Source organism: Babylonia areolata, chromosome 18, assembly GCF_041734735.1.
Source record: "Babylonia areolata isolate BAREFJ2019XMU chromosome 18, ASM4173473v1, whole genome shotgun sequence".
NCBI classification, from domain to species: Eukaryota; Metazoa; Mollusca; class Gastropoda; order Neogastropoda; family Buccinidae; genus Babylonia; species Babylonia areolata.
Genome location: NC_134893.1, coordinates 27,854,084 through 27,877,007, shown reverse-complemented (window position 1 = coordinate 27,877,007; position 22,924 = coordinate 27,854,084). Strand labels below are relative to the sequence as shown.

At 42.3% G+C, this 22,924-nt stretch overlaps 1 protein-coding gene across 1 annotated transcript; it reads left to right on the top strand.

The window, feature by feature from the left end:
- Positions 1–387: 387 nt before the first annotated feature.
- Positions 388–22,705, top strand: LOC143292617 (uncharacterized). The gene is made up of 10 exons (XM_076603075.1): positions 388–420; positions 3,550–4,164; positions 11,145–11,291; positions 13,759–13,872; positions 14,313–14,453; positions 15,598–15,723; positions 18,843–18,919; positions 20,092–20,218; positions 20,897–21,111; positions 21,621–22,705. Exons 1-10 carry the CDS (start codon positions 390–392, stop codon positions 22,218–22,220), a joined length of 2,193 nt encoding a protein of 730 aa, XP_076459190.1. The 5' UTR covers positions 388–389; the 3' UTR covers positions 22,221–22,705.
- The last annotated feature ends 219 nt before the right edge of the window (positions 22,706–22,924 follow it).

Sequence of the window (22,924 nt, the reverse complement as noted above, 5' to 3'; positions counted from 1 at the left end):
TCTCCATCACACAGTATAGGGACCGAATAACAGAAATAGACCAACACCCTAGCCCTTTACTACATGATCTCAAACTCCAACAGAAATGTAGCCTACCTGAAGCAACTTGCCGCACATCACACGCAGTAAGAGTAACTGCATGAATGCACATCTGACCAAATGAATGACACATCTTTTGAGTCTTTGGGAGACATTGTCAAGTGAGGTGAGAATGTGGGACTCTGCAATCAGACCTAAACAAAGTGGCAAAATAATGAGGGAACACAAATAGTCCGCGAGGCCTAAGGCCAAAAGCCAGTCCCTACAACTACTACTACCAGGAAATGACATTGTGTATTTATAAGGAAACGTTACTCTGGCAGCCACGCGTAACTCTTGAGAAAGCTATCATGGCAGCCCCCGGCTGGAAAGAGAGACGAGGTGTGTGTTTTGTTTTGGTATCAGCTGCTTTTAGGTGCTTCTCGAGTTTTGCGTTTTACAGTGATGTTATAACTGTTGACACATTTAAAGTTACATTATTTTAATGATTTTATATTGCGACGCCTTTGTTCTTTTTATCAGTTCATTGTAAAATAGGCTGAAGATCTGAAGACCTGACCATGCATCGCCTTCTTCCCCCACTCCACACCCTCGTTCCTCCCAACCCCCTTTCTTCTTCGTCTTCTTTCATTCTGTTGTGGTGTAATGTATATTGATCAGTCTACATGCTTTGACGCCTCCTCGAAATTAAAAATTGAGACTGATGATGCGCGGCAGCATTTGTTGGGTTCGGATCAAAGTCGCAGTTTGTGATGTGCGTGTTTTTCAGGTGGGCGATGGGATGGAACTCCAAGAGGCATTGGTGTATGGGGAAGGGGAGGGGGGTATTATGGGGAGGGGTTGAGCGTTTTACCAGTGAATGTACCGCCAAGAACAGTTTGCGCGGGTGAGTGCGGGTTATCCGACGAATGAATAACTGCTCAGGACACTTGCGTGATTAACTTGAAGCCAAACCAAAATGTAGCAGTGCTGGTAACTATATCCACATTGTTTCCCCACAAGACGGAATGAGCAGTGTTCACAAGGCGTGGACGTTCACTCCGTCAGTCTCACAGAGGGTGGAGGGGAAGAAATGTGGATTTTGCCGCAGTGCAAAGTGGATTTTCACCCCAAGCTCAGTTACTGTAGTTGACGCCCCATGTTGTGTGGAACCAGGAAATAGCAAGTTTTCACTCGGGCTTGCTTGGATAGAAAAAAAGATAGAAAATATAAAACAAACTTAAAGAATATAATAAATTTATACATAAATGAAATAAGACATGTTTTGCACCATTCAAAAGAGCAGAATTTTCTTTCAGGTGCACTGTTGTGTAAATTTGTCAAATACTCTGCTGGTCTAGTTCTTCTGGTATGGAGTGAAACAAGACACCAAAAGTTAGCTTGAAAGTTAAAAAATAATGACTCTCTCTCTCTCTCTCTCCACCCCATAACTCGCCTGAAATGCGCGCACATACACCCCCCCCCCCCCCCCACCCCCCCCCCCACACACACACACCCACACACACGCACGCGTGTGCACAGATTTGAAAAAAACCCAAAAAACATATAGTGAACCTAATGATTATATCAGTGTGTCAAGTACACCTAGATACACTATATATGAAATTTATTTTTTTGAAAATCATGCTGACCACTTCATTGTGTGATTTCTGATGTAATTAACCCAACATATTTAGCAGATACATCAATCTGTCCCTTGACATCACATAAGGATCAAGTGTCAGGTCAGTTGATGATTAAAGCCGTCTCAAGCACACAATATGCAATATTAAGGTATTTAAGAGAGAAAGACTGAGACTGAAAAGACTGAGACTGAGATATTATATTCATTTACGGCCTTGACCCCATATGAAGAGGGGCAACAACAGAGTTTATATTATATAATCAATACTTAAATCAGATAAGCATCACAGGTCCAAATACCAAATCTAAATCTGGTCAAAATGAATCGTAACTAACGGACTGAATTTAAAGAAAGATATATTTCTTCACTAAATGAGTTGAACTATACACTCTGTATATGTATCTATGTGTAATCTGTCACTGTACTTGAAGATTTTCCCAATCTTGCCATCTGCAGTCAGTCAGTCGTCAATGGAAAGTTTCCACAAATGAATTTTCTTCACCCACTCCTTGATAAATCCAAGCATACCGTCAACTGTAAACATAGCACCATGCCTATCCTTCTGGATTATTTCAGTTGACAATTCATTTACAAACAATGAAAATAAGATAGGATTGCAGACATGCCCATGTTTCACACCTCTTATAAGTTATACAATTAATCATTTAATGTAATCTTTAAATTTGTCTCCAGATCTGATTCTTGTTTTTAGAACATTATACATTGTCAAGGGGGAGAGAGAGAGAGGGAGAATGATACAGAAATTTAACAAACTCACTTTTCTCAGAAGAGAGAGGGAGAATGATACAGAAATTTAACTAACTCACTTTTCTCAGATCCAGAAGTTGAATCACTTGCATGATACACACATACACTTACATGTTTGCCTGCATATGCATGCATGCAGATGTGCACTCATACACACGCATACACACTCACACGCACACACACTCACGTGCTCGCGCACACACATGCACGCAAACACGCAGACACAGACAGACAGACACACACACACACACACACACACACACACACACACACCGAACATGGCAGAGGGTACTATTTGTTAGGAAATGACACACGCACAACCAACTTACGCATTTATGCTTACATTGTCTCTTTCTGTCTTGTTTTCTGTCTCTGCCTCTCTCCCTCCCTCTCTATCTCATTAATTTCACACACACATGCATACATTTACACACACACACACACACACAAACGCACTATCCTTCATACAGATTTATACATGTCTTCTGCTACCAAACTAGTCTGTACAGTCTTTGAGTAATTTATGCAGATTCTCTCTTACTGGCCTCTTTTTCTGCCTTCCATTTCTGTCATTCCTTTAATTTTTTTTTCTTTCTAAAATCAAGGCCTGAGAGATGAGACATCTGCAGCAGTTGATCAGGAAATTGAGCAAAAGCTTCCATTGATAGATCATCTGCAGTATTGATAAGGAAATTTGAGTGATTCCAGTGGTGCCTCCATGAATTACATAACTCTTGACTGTGTAGTTTCTGTCTTTTTATTTAAGCTTAGCTCACACAGCACACTTGGCTCTGGTCAGGTGCTGGTCAAAGGTCAAAATGTCCCACAATGATAATCCTCTGATATGTTTTTAAACTCACATCCTTCCATGCAATTGTCAGTGTCAGTTACGTTAACAACTTCTCCCCCATGGTGGCTGGCTAATTTGGATGGACTTTTTTTTGTGTGTATTTGATTTCTAGATGGTCAGTGTCATCTGCTGTTTACATATCCTTTTTAGCTTTCATCATGTTTATATTATCAGGTGTGTTTGTCATAGTTCAGTCATTTATTTGTGGTATTATCAGCTGTATCTTGTATAAACAGTTGACTTTGCTTTTTAAAATCATATCTGTCAGATTCAGCAGAAGGCAGGGCAGCCTTTGAAAAAAGGGAGAAGAGAAGAACGATTCGTCGGCTGCAGGAAGCCATTGATGACAAGGACGTGGCCTCAGTCAAGGACATTCTGCAGAAAGACCAGGAGTTTGATGTGGACTTCCGCTACAGAGGCCAGACTGCCTTGCAGCTGTCGGTGCGACTCGGTATCACGGACATCTGTAGCCTTCTGCTGGACCGCGGGGCCAACGTGGATGAAGCTGATGGGGAACTGAACTCACTCCTCAACGTGGCCTGCTGGAATGGGTACTACACTGTTGCCAAGCTGCTGGTTGAGCGAGCAGCGAACCTGGACTTTGAGAATGAGGCGGGGTCCACCCCTCTGCATGCCTGTGCCAGGAAGGGTCACGTCAACATTGTGGAACTCCTGGTGGCTGCAAAGTGCAGCTTGAACGCAGTGGACAGGCTGGGACGCACACCCACCATGCTGGCGGCAAAAGCAGGACAGATGCAGGTGGTGGCAGCGCTGGCCTGTGCTGGAGCGGACATCAACTGGATGGACCAGCAGCACAAGACTCCGCTCATTGTGGCCGCTGAGTCGGGGCACCTGGACATTGTGCACACCTTGATCCATGCAGGTAAAGTTCAAGGTTGATGGTGCCATGGTGTTTAGGGATTTGGGGGTAGTGAATTCTGCTGTGTCTTAGGCTCGGCATTAAAAGGCAGGGCCCAATCCTCTCCTTTCAATGCTTCCCTAATGCCATGCTGGTACTGATGTCTTAGTTAATGAATGTCCAGGGTAGTCCAGGGCAGATACAAAAATGGTCAAAATGTCTGCAACAAAACCGTTCTTTTCACGATAAAATAGAATAAATCATACTGATCACGCTGATATAAACTTGACCGCTGTAGGTGGGTGGGAACATGATTAGATTTTGATTTTTAATGATTATTTCTCACACATTTGGCTATGAGAGAGCACTTTACAAAGATCGCAAGGCATGAGCAAGCCAGGGTTATGCAAGTGCGGTATAAGGGATCGTCAGAGGAAAGCGTTTAGGGCAGTACAGTACTTGTGGCTGACTGCTGCCGCGCTTATGTTGTCCTATACCTCCGTTAGTAGGTCACTCCGGCAGATGACAGATACCATACAGAAAATACAGAAAACTCTTTGGAGTCAGAAGGAAACATAATTTTTAATTTCATCTATTATATACTAAATTGGTAGAAAACACAAATTTGCTTTTATGAATGTTTTACAGTTTCTTACCAGTCCTGACATTTCATAAAAATGAAATCGGTATTATACCGACTGCAAAGGTGAATTTACGAAGGCAGCACAGGATCATTTAGTTCGTAAGAACAATTATGTTGACATTTTATGCAATGTACATCTTGGAAATACTTCATGCTCTGCTTATTAACGTGTAGTATATGAATATCTCAGTACCTGTTAACTAGGTTTGTTTCAATGAACATTGTCGGAGCACTGTCCAGACAATTAATTCAGAAAGCATGGAAGGCAGATGATGGCAAAATTGACCAACATCATGTCTTAATGTAAAAAGAACGGTATTAAATATATATTTTTCTTTGGAAATGAAGCGGTATTTGCAAATGTGACTCACGAACCCTGATGCAGTAGACACATCAGTTTAGCGTGGGAAAGAAAATGTATCTGGCTGGAGTATGAAGGTGGCAAAATGAAGTGCATCAGATAGTCATGAAGAGCAAAGACTGCCTGGAAAATGAAAATGGGTCAATCTCCATAACTTTGTTGGAAATGGGGGTCTCTCAGTCTGATACAGTATAAACATGTGTTTACAATGATTATTCAAATGTTTCACATGTTATCAGGATTGCAATTCATTAGAGAAATGTCTGCAACAATTTTGTGAGATATGGTTTGTTCTTGTGTCTTAAATGTGTTGAAAATTATTAAAAACATCCAAAATTTCGGTGCCATTTTGTGACATGGCAATGTGTCTAGACATGAAGTGGTCAGAAACAAATAAGTACAAACCTGACTAAAATCAGGTACATACAGACCTGATCTATATTCATTCGTTGTGATAATAAAACATTGGTCATCAGTAAAAATGGTACATTAAGTTTGAAATATTACGCAAAAAACCCGCGTGACAGACGTAAACAACCCGTTCCTCTTGACGTATTTTTTATTCATTCAAAGGCAAGCACATTCATGAATACACTACATGTTCTTTACTTGCAACAGGTGGTCAACACATCTATCTTCTGCAGCACATACACTCATTTTCTGAAAAAAAAAAGTCTATTCAACTATTTAAATGCAATTGACATCGCATATTAATTTTCAGTTCCGCTTTTCTGTGTTACTTCTGTGCATGTAAACGACCCAAGAAAAATATACATGTAAACAAAATTAGAACTTTTTCCACATAAATCATGCGGATTCATCGTGGGAAAGCGTAAATCGGTTTGACAAACACCCTTCAATCGTGTGTGTTTGAACACAGATTCAGAGAATGTGTTGTTTCCGACAGCGTGTGAGATGTACATATGTTACATGGAAATCTCCGATATGTTCATTTGCACCCCGTGGTTGCTATATTAAAACAAAACAAAACTGTGTATGTTAATTTAGTGATTGTTACAGTTTGTTTGTACATTTATCTCTGATCCGATTAAGTTTAGACACAATCACCGTTTCTGACACATGGCGAGATGCGATAATATATGGATACTGGCGTAAGATTTCGAACCAAGTCAACGCATGTAGTTCATTAAGACTGTTTTCAGTTGAAGACTTGTTGCATCAAAAGTTCCAAACAACAAAGTTCAAAGTAGAAAATCACCCCCATAAATTACCTTGATTTTGGCTTTTGCTGTCTGGTGAAGTTTTATCACGAAATGATGTAGTTTATCAGTTCACAAGACAGACGAAGTGTGGAACGAAAAAATTTGTTGTATCCGAAACATGTCAGTCCCTACGCGCTTATTGTTTTGAAAAATTTGATTAGAACAGCCACATTTTACATCACACAAGTTCTGAAAAACCAAAGTATACATTGATTTTGAATGAATTTCTTAAAATTAATGAAGTTTGAAGCATTTCACGTTTAGTAGTGCTTGAGATGAAGTCAGGTGTCACATTCGGACACGGAACACATGTTCTTTGGTTATGCCTTACGCAGATAATAAAATTCCTTATTTTTAGTTGTTGCTTGTTGTTGTTGTTTGGTTTTGTTTTTTCTCAAAGTCTTACTTTTATTACATTTTGTTTTTCTGCAATCCTAAATATTTGTTCACTGTGAGGATAACGCAAATCAGTTTTCTGTTGATTGACCTAATAGAAAGATACAAAGAATCCGGTGTTTTGATCACAATTCTTCAGATAAAGAGGAAAACTTTTGTCAAGTGATATAAATAATACAATTCCCATTTCATAAGAAAATGAACGGTAGTACTTTTAAACAGTTAAACACTGGGGAGAATTGATGTGAAAATGGAGTGCCTGCAGCGTTTCTGAAAAATAAAATCATCCAGTGTGGAGGAGTTAGTTTAGGTATTTTGGGTTCCATGTTACATATGTCATAAGATTTTCACTCACTCACTCATTCCCTTGACCGCTGGGGTCGTTGGGGGGACATGAGGAAGATGTCATAGTTCGCCACGCCGTTCTGTTGGCAGCTGTCGTGAGGAGATCTGGCATCATCATTTTGGTCCATTCCTTGACGTTGTCGGACCAGCTCTTTCTCTGCCGCCCCCGTCTGCGCCCTCCCTCTACAGTCCCTTGCAGGATGGTTTTGGAGAGGGTGTTATGTCATATGACGTGACCAAACCATGCCATCTTCCGTCGTTTGACAGTCGCCAGCAGTGGTTCTTGGGGCCCAACAAGGTTGCTGACCAGGTTCCACGCATAGTCATTGGTCTTGTGCTCCTTGTAGGAGATGTGTAGTAGTCTCCTCAAGCACTTGGTTTCGAATGCTTGGATTCTTCTTTCTGTTTCTGCCATCAGTGTCCATGTCTCACATCCATATAAGAGGATGGAGACCACCAGTGACTTGTAGAGCAGGAATTTTGTGTGGAATCTGATGTTGCTCTTCCATACCCTGTTCAGTCTGGCCATCGCTGCCGTTGCAGAATTAATCCTATTTCGGATTTCTGCTGTGCACGTGCCGTCTTTGGACAGGGTTGCTCCCAGGTACTTGAAACTGGTCACTTCTTCCAAGGGCTCACCATTCATGGTTATGTTGGCACTGATGTTAGTTGTGCTGCTGACCATGACCTTTGACTTCTCTGTGCTGACCTCCATGCCGTAAGCACTTGCTCTTGTAGTAAGTCTGTTTGTTAGATCCTGGAGCTTGGTGTTAGTGCCTCCCATGAGGTCGATGTCGTCTGTGAATCGAAGATTGCAGACTGGCCTGCCGCCAATGATGATGGAGGTGTGGTGGTCTTCGAGGGCCTCTTGCATGATTCTCTCCAGAAAGATGTTGAAAAGTACTGGGGATAATAGGCATCCTTGCCTGACTCCGACTGTGGTCCGAAAGAACTGTCCTTGTTGATTGTTGAGGAGCACTGCGCTGCTGGAATGTTCGTAGAGGGCCTGGATGTCTTGAATGAGCCCTTCATCAATGTTGAAGCCTCTCAGTACTTGCCAGAGGCCGCTGTGCCACACCCGATCGAATGCCTTCTTGAAGTCGATGAAGTTGTGACAGATGTCCTTTTGGTGTTGTAGATGTTTTTCAGTGAGGACTCAACAGTTGAATATTTGTTCGACAGTGCTCCGCCCTTTTCTAAAGCCTGCTTGTTCTTCTGATAGCAGCTCCTCAGTCTTGGATTTCAATTGGTTGAGGATGATGCGGAGCATGACTTTGCTTGGGTCGCTAATGAGACTTATAGTCCTGTAATTTTGACACTGCTTGAGGTTGCCCCTCTTGGGTAGAGGAATCACCAGCGATTGGGTCCATTCTGTCGGCCACTTCTTTTCTGTCCAGATCTTCTGACATAGCATTGTTAGTGCTTCTGTGGTCTCCTTCCCTCCGTACTTCAAAAGCTCAGATGGGACGTTGTCCACTCCTGGAGATTTCTCTGGCTTCAGACTCTGTATTGCAGCCTCAACCTCCTCCTTCAATACTTGGAGATTTTCCTCACTGTCTGTGGATCGTGGGTTGTCCTGCAGTATGGATGAGTCTGGATTGAGCTGGTAGTTGTAGAGGCCGTCACAGTATTCTGTCCACCTCTTCAGGAGTTCTTCGCTATCTGTCAGTAGCTTGCCATCCTTATCTTCGATGACAGCTGATCTTTGCTGGCTAGTCTTGGTGAGGGTCTTGAGGGTGCTATGGGCTCTTTTGCTGTTCCCTGCTTCCATGCCTTTCTCAACTTCTTCGCACTGCTCCTCTATCCAGTTTTCTTTGGCTGCCTTCATCTTTGTCCTGACTTCTCTGTTCATCTGTTGGTGCTTCGTCCTGGCTTCATTACTAGAGTGTTTCTTTTTCCTCAGTTCTTGCCGCTTGTCGCACAGATCTAGGACCTCATTTGTCACCCATGGTTGGATCCTTTTTTGCTTTTTTCCCACAACTTGTTCAGCTGTTGTAGTTAGCACCTCTTTTGATGTTGTTAGCTAGGGTGTCTACGTCGATGTCCATTAAGTTGAGGGCTGTGAACTTCCCGCCTACTTGAGCCTGGAACACATCCGCGATTTCAGGGTCCTTTAGCTTTTCTAGGTCAAAGCGGATACGGGGATTCCTTGGACAACGCTTGCACTTCAGCTTGAGCTTGAAGGTTGCCAAGACAAGATCATGATCGCTGCCGATATCAGCTCCTGGGAACGTCCTTGTGTTGGCTTTATTGATACTGGACTTTTTGCGTTGTGGGGTCAGGATGAAGTCTATCTGGTTGTGGACTTGCCTGTTTGGTGAGTGTCAGGTTGCGGTTCTGGACAGCTTATGCAGGTAGAGAGTATTGGCTAGGGTAAGGCGATGGCTTTTGGCAAACTCCAGCAATCTAAGGCCTCTGTCATTGGTTTCCCCAATGCCAAACTTACCAGTTGTTCCTGCCCAATTCTGGTATGCATCTGGGCCAACCTTGGCATTCCAGTCTCCCTGGACTATCAGCATATCTTTCTTTGGGACTGTATAAGGTTTTAGGTAATCATTAATAAAATACATAATTTTGCACAGGCTTTGTTTGAATGCATTGCATTGGCTAAGGATCGCATGATAGATTCATTATTATAATTATTATAAATCCAGTAATTCAAACATCTGCGTCGGGAAAGTTAGTTTAGGTAACTTGGATTCAGTGTTACATGTGTTACATAATCATTAATAAAATTTATGATCCATTGTTATCATTATGATTATTATTTATATCCCACTCTAAATTGACGTCTACTGCGCCAGGGTTTGTGAGTCACATTTGCAAATACCGGTTCATTTCCAAAGAAAAATATGTATTTCATACCGTTCTTTTCACATCAAGACATGATGTTCAATTTTGCCATCATCTGCCCTCCATACTTTCCCAGTTTCTTGTCTGGACAGAGCGCCGATAATGTTCATTGAAACTGAACCGGGTTAACACATATTTAGATATTTATATTCTACACGTTAATAAGCGGAGCATGGAGTATATCCAAGTTGTGCATTGCGTAAAATATCAACAAAATTGTACTTACGAACTAAATGATCCCATGCTGCCTTCGTAAATTCACCTTTGCAGTCAGTATAATACCGATTTCATTCTTTATGATATGTCATGAATGGTAGGAAACTGGAAAACATTCATAAAAGCGGATTTGCATCTTCTACCACTTTAGTATAAAATACATGAATTTGAAAATGTTTGTTTCCTTTTGACCCCAAAGAGCTCTGTTCCTAGCTTACTGTTCAGAATCAGTTGTCTGCCGCAGTGACCTGCTCACAGATCAGCATCAGCGCGGCAGCAGTCAGTCACATGTACTGTACCGCGCTGAACGCTTTCCTCTGGCGACCCCTAATACCGCGCTTGCGTAACCTTCGCCTGTGCTTGCCTTGCGACTCTTTGTAAGGCGCTCTCACACAGGCAGAAGTAATAAAAATATTCGATTCTGGACATTAAAAATCAAAATCTACTTATGTTCCCGCCCCCCTATAGTGGTCAACTTTATATCAGTATGATCAGTATGATTTATTCTATTTTATCATAAAAAGAACGGTTTTGTTGCAGGCATTTTGACCTAACGCAAATTTTAATCTAAATTCCTTGGCCTAGGGTTCATTGCTGCCTTGACACTGTGACTCACAGTACACACACACACGCACACACACACACACACACACACACACACACACACTCACAGACTCACTCACACACACACACACAAACGCGTGCACGCGCGCGCGCGCGCACACACACACACACACACACACACACACACACACACAGAGTTCATACATACACATACATACTGTACACATACTGGGTATGAACCATTCAAAAATTGGTTGTGGATAGCAAATCTTTGTGTGTATGTGTGCATGCTCATGTTCATGCTTGTTTATACATGTGTATACATACAAATTATTCAGTGCCATCCAATGAAGGAACTTTTCATCTGTGTGTATCACTGCTTATCACCTGTGTGTGTGTGCAGGTGCCAATGTGGATGCCCAGGACCGCACTGGTCACACAGCTCTGATGATGGCCACTGTCAAAAACCAAGTCAACATTGTGCAGCTCCTCCTGGACAACCATGCCAACCCAAACCTGTCTGTCATGAAAGGGACGACTCCTTTGTTAGGTCTGGTTTCACACATGCTGTATTGTTTTGCTCTCATTTGTGTGTGGGCGTATATCAGAAATTCACATGAATTTACAGCAGGGCCAACAGCAAAGGGAGAGCTGTATGATGAATGGTTTCTTCACTGCAGTGGGAATTCATTTACAGTTTAATCTTTTGTGAAGGATTGTGCCTCTCAAATTAGGAGGCAAGATTGCAGATGCTGCAGCCATGGGGACTAGTTGGCCTTTGGGGACTATCCCAACGCTCACTGTCCTAAAGCTCTCTTGGCTAAGAGAGTGGGGATGTAACTTGGGCAAGACACTCTTCACTGTGATCAAATTCTTGCCCATATAGTGGGGACAGCAATTGCTTCCTCTGCTGGTCCAGTGGTCAGTCTGACATGGCTATTATATATACACACACATACGTACATTGTATTACTTTTTTGTCACAACAGATTTCTCTTGTGTGAAATTCAGGTTGCTCTTCATGGGTAGAGAGCTCAGTGCAGCACTGCCACCCCTCCATTTTTTTTCTCAGTCTACAAGTATGCTTGTTTTACTATCAAAGTGGATTTTTCTACAGAACTTCTCAAGGGAAAACCTCTTGTTGTGGGTTCTTTTATGTGGACTAAGCGCATGTTCCACACAGAACCTCGGTTTATTATCTAATCTGAAAGACAAGCAACCAGACTGCCACTCAAGATCTAGTGGAGGGGGAGTAAAAATCCCAGTCTGGTGGGGTACTTGAAATTGTGGACACTTGCTTTTGAGTCAGGTACATGTAATTTAAACCATCTTTATTCAGGAATGTTATGTTTTAAAGCAAAACAAAAACCAAAGTGTACATGTTAGTAATGCTGAATCAATGATTTTGGAAAAATGAAGGGGAAAGAAAAAGTAATATTTGGTTTTAAGGTAATGATAAAAAAGAAAAAAAACAACAAACAACTCATCAGTCTTGGCATTCCAGACATGGTAAATGGTAACATTTTCCGATGTAATATTTAGTTTCCACTAAAAGAAAAACTCCTCATTCTAAGCATTTAACTCACTCCATGCCAAGAGTTTTTGCCCTTGCCAATCCCTGAAAACCCAGGGTTTGTACAGGATGGGGAAAAAATTGTAAAAAAAAACAAATAAACACCCAGACAATTGATATTTAGTATATGTATGCAAGGAATGTTGTTCCATATGTGTGCAAAAAATCAAAGTATTTACTCACCATCTTGATGTTGATCGCGGTATACATATTTTGTGTAATTTTTAGCATTTTTGCACCCATCAGAAATGTACACCAAGTGCCCTTGAACATGTTCCACATCACATTCTAACACTATTTGAGGAACTGAAGACCTAGTGCATGCAATGAAGTATGAACAGGTGGTGAAGAAAGTTGAAATTCACACATACAAAAAAAAATATTGTCTCTATATAATGAAAAAAAAAGGAGTTCACTGTACACAAAAGCCTGATGTAGTATCACCAACAATAATCTTGTCTTGAGTGGAAGAGCTCATGGCAGGTGATGCTGAGTCCTGGGAGGGAAAAAGGAAAAATTGTCAGTCCAATCACTGGTGAAAACACTTGCAAAATCGTCCGTTTCCTCAGTGGTTTCATCGTCTGTGTCTGTCTCATCTGTGGGCACATGTTCCTCACTTTCCTCTCCATTGTAAACACTCTCTTCAGCGGCCAAATCTATTTCTAGTTCATCGAGATCTGGTTCAAATTCACTGTCTGAAGAATCAACATTATCTCCTTCGACATCAGAGCCTTCAGTTTGGATCATTTCCAAAGCATCTTCGACGCTGAGTAACATTTCACCTCTCCGACCGTGTCGAACACTTCGCCGTGACGCCATCTTGTCAAACAACTTACAAAGCTGACAGGGGGCACGCTTTGTTATCAACTGCGGTTGAGCTTATCGCGACACACACGCAGCGTGTGTGAATGAAAAGCAGACCAGAGGTGACGTAAGATATCACATCTGCTTTTGATTTTCGCATCCTACGCGTCACTCCGACAGCACGACTTTTTAAAATCCAAGTCCGCATATGCGGACATTGGCATCCAACGCTTTCTCGGACGATGTCCGCATATGCGGACAATGGCAGCGAGTGAGTTAATACATGATAAATGATAATTTTGTCCACTGTGTTATTTTTGATTTCCATAATCAATTCTTGTTTTTAAGTTCAGAGAAAAACAAAACAAAACAAAACAAAACAAACTTTTTGTTCTTAGCATTTAAGGCATGATGAATGATCGCTTTATTTAGTGTGTTATTTACAGTTACCATAAATCATGTACTTTAATGTGATATTACTATTGATAACAGGCATATTGACCATAGAAAATCACACAGTGCTCTGATACTTCAGTACATGTGCCCACTCTAGAAATCTTTTTGATAATAATGATATTAATTTTCATGCATCTGTTTGTTTGTGTTTTGTGTGTGTGTGTGTGTGTGTGCCCCACAATAGAGGCAGTAAGTCACCAGTACATGGAGATTTCCCAGTTGTTACTGGCCAGAGGCTGTGACATCAATCGAGCCGATCGTCTTCACCAAGCTCCGCTGCACGAAGCCATCAGACAGGGTCAGTCACTGTTCACCTGCAGTCAGCTGCAGAGGTAGCTCTGCTTGCTGTTTATTCATTGTCTGACTCTTACAGCTTTGTACTGAGTACAGATTTATGTTGATTAAAAGTGCCTATCATGATACCTACATACATACTGAGTACTCATTTTTGCTGATTAAAAACTCTGCCTGCAGCTTTATGTGAGTTCAGATTTATGCTGATTAAATCTCTGCTTACAAGGACCTACAGCTTTACACCCAACACTGATTATGTGCCAATTAAAACTATGCCAACCATATACATGTTTATTTAGTGTACGTATTTAAGTGTGTGGTGGGGGATTGGGGGTGGGGGTATGTACATATATGCATGTATATAGTGTACATGTGTGTGTTTATGATTGCAGATGAATACACAAGAATATTGAATACATAATTATCTCTGTGTGTGTCTTGCAGTTTCTCAGTATTTCGACCCAGCACAGAGTGAGGAAGCGGTGGGTCTGGTGAAACGTCTGGTGAGGAGTGGCGCCAACCTGAACCTGGGTGACAGCCAAGGCTGGACACCGCTCTATCAGTCTGCCTATGGGGGACACTTGGGTACTGTTTCATCAGGGTATAACATCAATGTCCGCCTTAAGTATTAACAGCCAGCTAGGATATAATAATCCATGGGCAATATGGCCAACCTAACCAAAACGGCAGCACATTAATGTGGACTCTTAGAATGTCAGTTGTTTTTATTATGGCTATGGGAAATCGAACTCATGACTTTAAAATGTGAGCCCAGTGCAAAACCAAGCCACTTGTGCAGGCAACCCAAAGCTGAATCGACACGGGTACATGGGTTGCTGCTTTAGGGCATGCAGCAGTTCTCTTCTCAAGCAGATATATTTGCAGATTCATTTGCATATGCAGAAGAATTTAAAACTGCTGCATGAATAAAGTTAAAACACAAAAGATTGATGTGTAGCATAATATATGAGAAAAAGAGGAAGAAATTGTTACATGAAGTATGGACAAGATGGAGTGTTGTGTGAGGTGGCATTTAGTAGCATGATGTGATAATGTGGTTTGCTTTATGTAAAAAGCTGCAGTAACTGCATCAGCACCCAGCTTGATGTTCCAGCATCCACAACTTAATACACAGCATCTTGAGATGATTGTGATAGTAATGGATTGTTTGTGATGACAGTGATTTTGATGATATGAACACTACATAAACAGTGTGTATTTGATCATGATATTCCTTTGTGACCTGGCCAGTGGATTTGCCACAGGCTGAAAGTCTTGAGATCTTGAAGAAACAGGCGGCAGTGGTTGATATACATTCTGAAAATAAGTAGAGTTTATTTTCTTAAAGCATATTTCATCATAGACAGGTCAGTAGTGACTGTTTAAAAGAACATGGTTTTAGTTTCACTGCATCAAAAATTTGGAGCTGGTTGTCATCCAGTGTGTGTAACACTCCAAAGTCAATCTCAGGACATGTTTATTTTTACCAAGCATTCCCTTAACTGTATGTCATAGATCATGTGTGTGGATAGGCTGTGTTATAGGTGATATGTGTGTGGATGGTTGTTTATGAGTGGATGGTTTCTAAGAGTGTGTGTGTTTGGTCTTAAGCTTAGTGCACAGAACTATAAGTGAACAGAGTGTGTATGGTCCACTGAGTTGCATTATATAGGATCATGCGGCATATAAAAGTGATTCACTATTATGTGCTGTGTGTGTGTGTGTCCAGAGCTGACCAAGCTGCTGGTGGAGAGCAGGGCCGACCTGACCGTGCTGACGTCCAGCGGGGAGAGCATCATGCATGCTGCCGTCTGTGGCAACAATCTGGACATCGTCCGCTACCTCATTGACGCTGGTCAGTTTGACAGTTCCTGTGAACACACATACTTCCACTACTACTACTGCTGCTACTACTACTACTATGTAGTCGTACTTAATGGCACAACTCCATATAGTGGGCTCTAAGTGCCTCCCCAAAACCAATACACATACAGTAGTATATAACAGCATACAACAGCATACCTGTACAATATACATTACAATACAATACATGTGGAATGAATAATTGTCGTAGTTCATTTGCTTTATTTTTTATCTCCAGAACTGGACACTCATTTTTAGTGTGCATTCAGAATATTCTGCATTACACTGCTTATTCTCCAAATCAGAAGTGTTCACTCTGCTGGAAATGAATCAAGTTTATAAAATATCACTCTCTGTACATAACTGAGCATACGGCTTACCTCTGCTCTTTGTGTTTGTTTTTGGTGCATGTTACATACAGGACTTCATTTCATCACCTGTGAAAGGCTAACACCCACACCAGCATTTTAAGGCTTAGTTGTTGGAGGAGGGAGGAAAAAAAAGATTCTTGAGTGTTGCAAACTTGGGTGCTTTTTTGGCTGTCTAGGCAGGTGCTGTATCCACAAAGCCACCTCTGCTTGGCCTTCATCCCACATGTGTAATGGTGTCATACTGTATATATGGATTGACCAAACTGTTGATATCATCACTTAGAACAACTGCCATCAGTTTTCAGTTTTATTTACTTTTCTGCTCAGTACCAATCTAAGTATGTGTATGGCTGATGCAGATTTCAGCTGCCGTGTGTATGTTCCAAAATGGACAGATGTTTTGTGTATCTTAAACGTAATCTGCATTTGGAGATTTTCAGTAGATTTAGGGAATAAGAATAATGTTTGTATTCATTTCAGCATTGTTTTGTTTCTGAAGAAGATTTTTCTTGGAGATTCTGTCAGATGCCTATATATATATATTTTTTTAATTTAAAGTATAATATAAAATTTCTGTGGGTATTAGTTCTGTGTCTTTAGCAGAAGCCCCTCTGTGAACAAAGGGTGTGGCCCGACAGTCCTTTTGTCTGGTTTTGCATTGGCAAAGCGATGCGCCTGGTACAGACAAAACAATGAATGATACTGACTCATCTTGAACAGGGCAAGTCTTGTTGGCAGTGGTGTAGTTGAACGACCTGTTGGCTGATGCCCTTAAGGTCAAGTTGTTTGGGGCTGTGATCTTCCAAAGGGTAGTGCACCAACTTCATGGAGAAAATAGAATAAGGCAGGGGAGGTAATTCTTCTCTGCAGTGTTTTCCAGGATCCCTGGTAGCAAGTTACACAGACCAACTATCTTATGGATTCTAAGCTTGTGTGTCCTTGTCAGTATTGGTGTTGTTTGTTTGGGTGTTTTTTTTAAATGTCTGTACTGCCAGTGTTGATATGTCAGCTCTTCTCATAATGTTATTCCCTTAGGACTGAGAATAATTATCAGTCCTTGGTGGCCTCTGACTCCGAATGTCAGTCCTGGGTGATCACTGTCCGTCTCACAAGACAGTGGGTTGTGTGCCTGTTCATGGAGCTTGAACAGCACCTGCAATGGCATAGAATCAAATGCAGAGTGAATACACTGTCCCTTTTCTCTTTGAAGACTGGTCTTGTTGATACAGAAGAAATGCATGCAGCCTTTCTGTTCATTTTTCTTTATGTCCCTGTATTTGTGCTTGATTTAAAATAAAGATGTATATGCCTTATCGAAGATATTGCTGTGGTAGACCAACCCTTTTTTTCTTTGTTTGCTGGCCTGAAGCGTTCTGTATGGCCTTGTAAGAAAAGGTTAAATTGTTACTTGTGGAATTGAATGGAAACAGAGTGATCAATCGTTTTTTTAAATTCCTTCTCCCTTGACAAAGTCCTTACATCAACCTGGGGCTTTTTGCTTTTCTTGTTGGTGGTTAAAAAACAACAACCTAGAACTGATTAAGAAACAATAAAACTTGAGTCTTGGTCTTTGTTCTAGTCTTTCACAGATGCTAAACTGCACACGTCTTATGTGCAGCATGCATTTAGCACACACAAGCACACACATGCAGAAAAACCCATTCAAGCACTTTTGTTCCAGTTTCATAAAAGGACTTTGTCAGATGGCCTTAGTTTAATGGTACTTGCTGTGAAAAATGCACATGCAGTTCTGTGCCATCAACAAAGGTTGCAGTGCGACAAAGGCTGTGGTCTGACAATTCTTTCATATGCTTTTGCAGTAGCAATGGGAAAAGAAAAATTAAATTACATGGCTGTTTGGTTTTCGTTTGCTCTTGAAGCTTGTGATGTTTATCAAGGACACCCACTTATTCTTTTGTCAGTGCACAAATTTCTGGGATGGAATAAAGTAGGGGAGATAACTTGTAACCGCAGTACTTCAAAAAGCGACGGCAATGTACTTATGTCTAATAAATGAGGAGAACAAACACAGGTTATTATTCAAAGTGAGACAAGGAAGTGAAACGTTTAGATCCCAGGGTCCTTTGTAGGCAAAATGCTGTATGTGTAGCTTGTTTGGCTTGAAAAAATTCCGCTGAAATCGTTACTTGCAAAATTGAATGCAGAAATGAGAATGATGCATGGAAAAAAAAAAAAAAAAGGAAATCTGTGGGGTGGCATGTGCTTTTGTTTGGGAGATGTTTTAAAGAGGCTGGCTGTTTGAAATTGGTATTTTGTTAAACAGAGTTTATCCTTCATTCAGTTGATTGCTAGGGTGTGTCTTTGTATTTTCCCAGTACTCTTGTTATAGTTCATTCTGTTATCTTGGACCCTAAAATTTATGTACAATGTATGAGTGTGTGTGTGTGTGTGTGTATGCACGCTAGTGAACATTAGCACATACAGAATATATTTTTCATTTCATTTCTTGCTGCAGTGTTATATTTTCTTCTTTCAGTCATACAATATCATTTTGTTATCTTTGACCCGGATGTGTGTGTGTGTGAGTGTGTGTGTGGTTGCATGCATGTAAGTGAGCATTTGCGCATACATAATTTATTCTTCATTCCATTTCTTGCTGTAGTGTCTTATTTTCCCCTTATTCATGAATTGCTTCATTGTGTTATCTTTGATCTTGATGTGTATGCATCTGTGCGTGCATGTGTATGTGTGTGTGTGTGTGTGTGTGTGTGAAAAACAGGGTGTTCAGTCAACGTGGCCAGTAAGAATGGCCAGACTCCACTTATGGTTGGCATCATAAGCAAATCAGACATCCAGGTCAGTTTTTTGTCTTTTTCTTCTCTCTCTGTCTCTCTCTTTTTCTTTCTCCTTGTGCCTCTCTTTGTTTATCTCTCTACCCTCTGTCACCCTCTGACTGTGTCTCTCTCTTTCTCTTTCTCAGTTTCTGTTTCTTTCTGCTTGACTTGCTCTCATTTTCGATGATCCTCTTCCCTTTCCTTTTGTGCATTTTTTATTTCACATATATCGCTCTGTCAAATACTCCTTATTATTCATTATTATTTTACAGTCCATTTATACTGTGGTCATAATGGTGACTAATGTGAAACAGTATGAAGGGGTCATGAATGATAATGGGGTACAACTTGGTGACTTTAATGTTTAACACTTAAACAATAAGCTTCATGATGTTTCCATGCTACTTAATGATCCTCCAATATAAGAACAAAAGCTTAAGAGGGTTTGAGAGAGAGAGAGATAAAATGTAACTCTTGACATAATAGAGCATCAAGAGAAACAACAGTTGAAGTGGAGATTACCTGCTAGATGATGATGAAGAATTATTATTTATCATTATACTATTATTATACTTATGTAACACTTATCCTTGGTCAGAGACCAAACTCCAAGCGCTTAATAAACACAGTCATTTGCACAACAGGCTGCCAGCCTGGGTAGAGCCAACTGACAGCTGTCTTTTGGCACTCATCATTAGTTTCATGTGATGTTCAGTCAGGCTTTAATCATGCTTGCGCACACACATGAAAATGACTGGATTTTTCTTCAGAATTGTGCCAGGGACAACCATTTGTTGCTGCGGGGTTTCTTTAACAAGCGCAAAGTGCATGCTGCACATGGGACTTCCATTTATTGTCTCATCTGAATGACAAGCATCCAGACCACCACTCTAAGTTTTAGCAGAAGGGGGAGAAAATACTGGCAAGGGTGGGATTCAGTGCCCGAGCATTCAGTGTGTGTGAACTCAGGCTCACACTTTTTTTTTTTTTTTTTTTTTTTTGCTGCCCCATCATTTGCACTGTTTCTGTGGCATTACTCTCACTATGCTCCTCCGAGTTGTCCCATACATGGCCACACCCGGGTTCGTCTGTCTTAGTATCAGCGCCGGCAGACCACAGGAAACCATGGATGGAAGAATGCTAGAAGGCCACACACCAGAGGAGACCCTGCACTGCTCACACGTTTTGTTTCAGATCCTGTCGACGGTGGTGAAGGCGGGAGGGGACATCAACAAAGCGGAACACAGTGCTCTGCACACTCCCCTTCATGAGGCCATCCACCAGCACTACAACCAGGCCGCCATCCTCCTTATCGACGCAGGTATAGTGTATCTCTCTCTCTCTCTCTCTCTCTCTATATATATATATATATATATATATATCCCCTTCACCTGCTATACATGCATGAACACGATGCAAACATGCGTGTACGTGAACACACACACACATGCACGCATACACATATTCACACACACACACACACACACCATTGCTCTGACATATATATGACAGAACCAACTTGTGCATCAGCTACCCTGTGATATGCCACATGCTTGCTGTAACCCCCCACGCCCCCACCCCACCACCCCCCACCTTTCCATGCCCTGTAATATGTGTACTTTCCATGCCCTGTAATATGTGCCCTTTCCATACCCTGTAATATGTGTCCTTTCCATGCCCTGTAATAAGTGCCCATACCCTGTAATATGTGTCCTTTCCATGCCCTGTAATATGTGTCCTGTAAGCAGCATGCACTTGGCACACTGAAAGGAACCCATGGCAACATAAGTGTCATTCTCCGGCAAAAGTTCTGCAGAAGAAATCCTCCGATAGGCACACATATACAATCACATGCATGCACTCAAGACCTGACTAAGTGTGTTGGATAATCAGCTGGTCAGGCATCTGGCCTATCAGATGTGGTACAGGGTGTAAGGATTTGTCTGAACACAAATGACACACCTTCCCTCAGAAACTGAAACATGCCCCTGTGCTGCAGGCTGCAACCTGCGGGCCCAGAACAAAGAGCGTCAGACCCCTCTGTGCCTGGCCTGTCACAAGGGGAACGACAGGATCATCTCCAATCTCCTGGCTGCCCTGCCCCGGCCCCTGGTGTTCACCACCCTCTCTGCCATCCCCGCCCACGCCGCCGCCAAAGAGGGTCACGCCCACGCCCTGCAGTTGCTGGCTGAGGGTGGCTGTGACATCAATCAGGTGACTTGGCTTTGCTGGTGTGAAGTTGTGTAAAACTTATCGTCTGTCAACTTGCCATTCGGGGGAGATGATTTATTCTTCTTCTTCGTTCGTTCGTGGGCTGCAACCTCCACGTTTACTCGTATGTACACGAGTGGGCTTTTGCGTGTATGACCGTTTTTACCCTGCCATGTAGGCAGCCATACTCAGCCATATGACTTGTCTGTGTAAGTAATGATAATGATAATGCAGACAGACTTATGCTCACACCTACAAACTTAGAGGTCATGGCATTTACCATAAGTTATTTTGATTACACATACTATACTGCGACCCACTGGTGCAGACTATGACTCAGTCTGATTTCTGTTCTGTACATCTTATATACATAAATATACATGCACACAAGTATGACATACCTTACACAAACAAGCGTGTGCACACACAACCTCAGATAGACTGCTAAATAAGTATCCATTATTAGTATTATTATTGTCACTATTTGTGTGTGTGTGTGTGTCCCTTCACAGCTGAACCTGGACGGCCTGACCCCGCTGCAGGTGGCGGTCACTGAGGACAACTTCTCAACGGCCCGCAAGCTCCTGCAGCTGGGCTGCGACCCGGATGCCCACGCCCGGGTGACCAGCCTGCAGAAGTGCTGTCTCACCAACCCAGACCCCCACCCCCACCTGTCCCTGGAGCCCCTCTTCCTGGCCCTGACTCATCGCAACCTCGACCTCCTGGGCCTGCTCTTCCAGTGCTACCCCTCCGCGCCCTTCCGCGTCACCCGCATGCTGAAGGCCATCCTGAAGACCTCACAGGAGCTGACCGTGCACTTCGACGTCGCCCTGAAGAGGAAGCTGGCCTTGCTGTTCCACGCCCACTTGGGAGAGCCCCGGGCCCTGCAGGACATCTGTCGGCGCGTCATCCGCGGCCGCCTGGGCTTCCCGCTGTCTGCCAAGGTCTCGCGCCTTCCTTTGGCCTGCAGGCTGCAGGACTATGTCATCATGAAGGAGGTGTTCGAGGGCTGGGACGACATCGACCGCATGCATGAAGAGGCGAGCGGGAGACAGGGGGTGTTTGGCTGGAGGGACGAGTCGGAGGAAAGGAGTGTTTTTGCTGTTGAGTAGAGAAGGTGTGACATCAGTGGATTATGACTGGGAGGGTGGAGAGAGAGAGAGGGAATAAGAGTGAAGTTCAAAGGGGAAGGTGGGGTAGGGGGGCACCATGATAGTAAAAGGGAGGTAGGTGGTAGGGAGGTCTGAACACTTGGGATGGAAGGGGGGGTGGGGGGGGGAGAGTAGATTTGCTCCAGTCAGGGAGAGGTTACATGATGGAAATGATCAAGAAATGGTTCTCCTAGTCTGGAGATAAAAAAATGAGGATGTTTAACAATAGCAGAGAGGAAATTAAACAGCAGAATTAACAAGCGGTGCAGGGGAGGGAGGGAGGGAGGGAGGAGAAGTATTACATAGCAGGAAAGAGGTAACACACATGTGGACAGAGGACCTACTTTAGTGGAGATGAACATGGAGAGGCAAAACAGAGATTACTCATAATGTAATACTTACTTAGTGGAGATGAACATAGAGAGGTAAAACAGAGATACTCATAAGACTTACTCAGTGGAGATGAACATGGAGAGGTAAAACAGAGATTACTCATAATGTAAGACTTACTTAGTGGAGATGAACATGAAGAGGTGAAACAGAGATACTCATAATGTAAGACTTACGTAGTGGAGATGAACATGGAGAGGTAAAATAGAGATACTCATAATGTAAGATTTACTTAGTGGAGATGAACATGGAGAGGTAAAACAGATACTCATAAT

Bases quoted from the DNA above. Each gene is read 5' to 3' on its own strand.
- LOC143292617 (XM_076603075.1), top strand. From the start codon at position 390: ATGGCAGCCCCCGGCTGGAAAGAGAGACGAG. The intron at 421-3,549 runs GTGTGTGTTTTG...CATATCTGTCAG, and splicing joins CGGCTGGAAAGAGAGACGAG to ATTCAGCAGAAGGCAGGGCA. The intron at 18,920-20,091 runs GTCAGTTTTTTG...GTTTTGTTTCAG, and splicing joins TAAGCAAATCAGACATCCAG to ATCCTGTCGACGGTGGTGAA.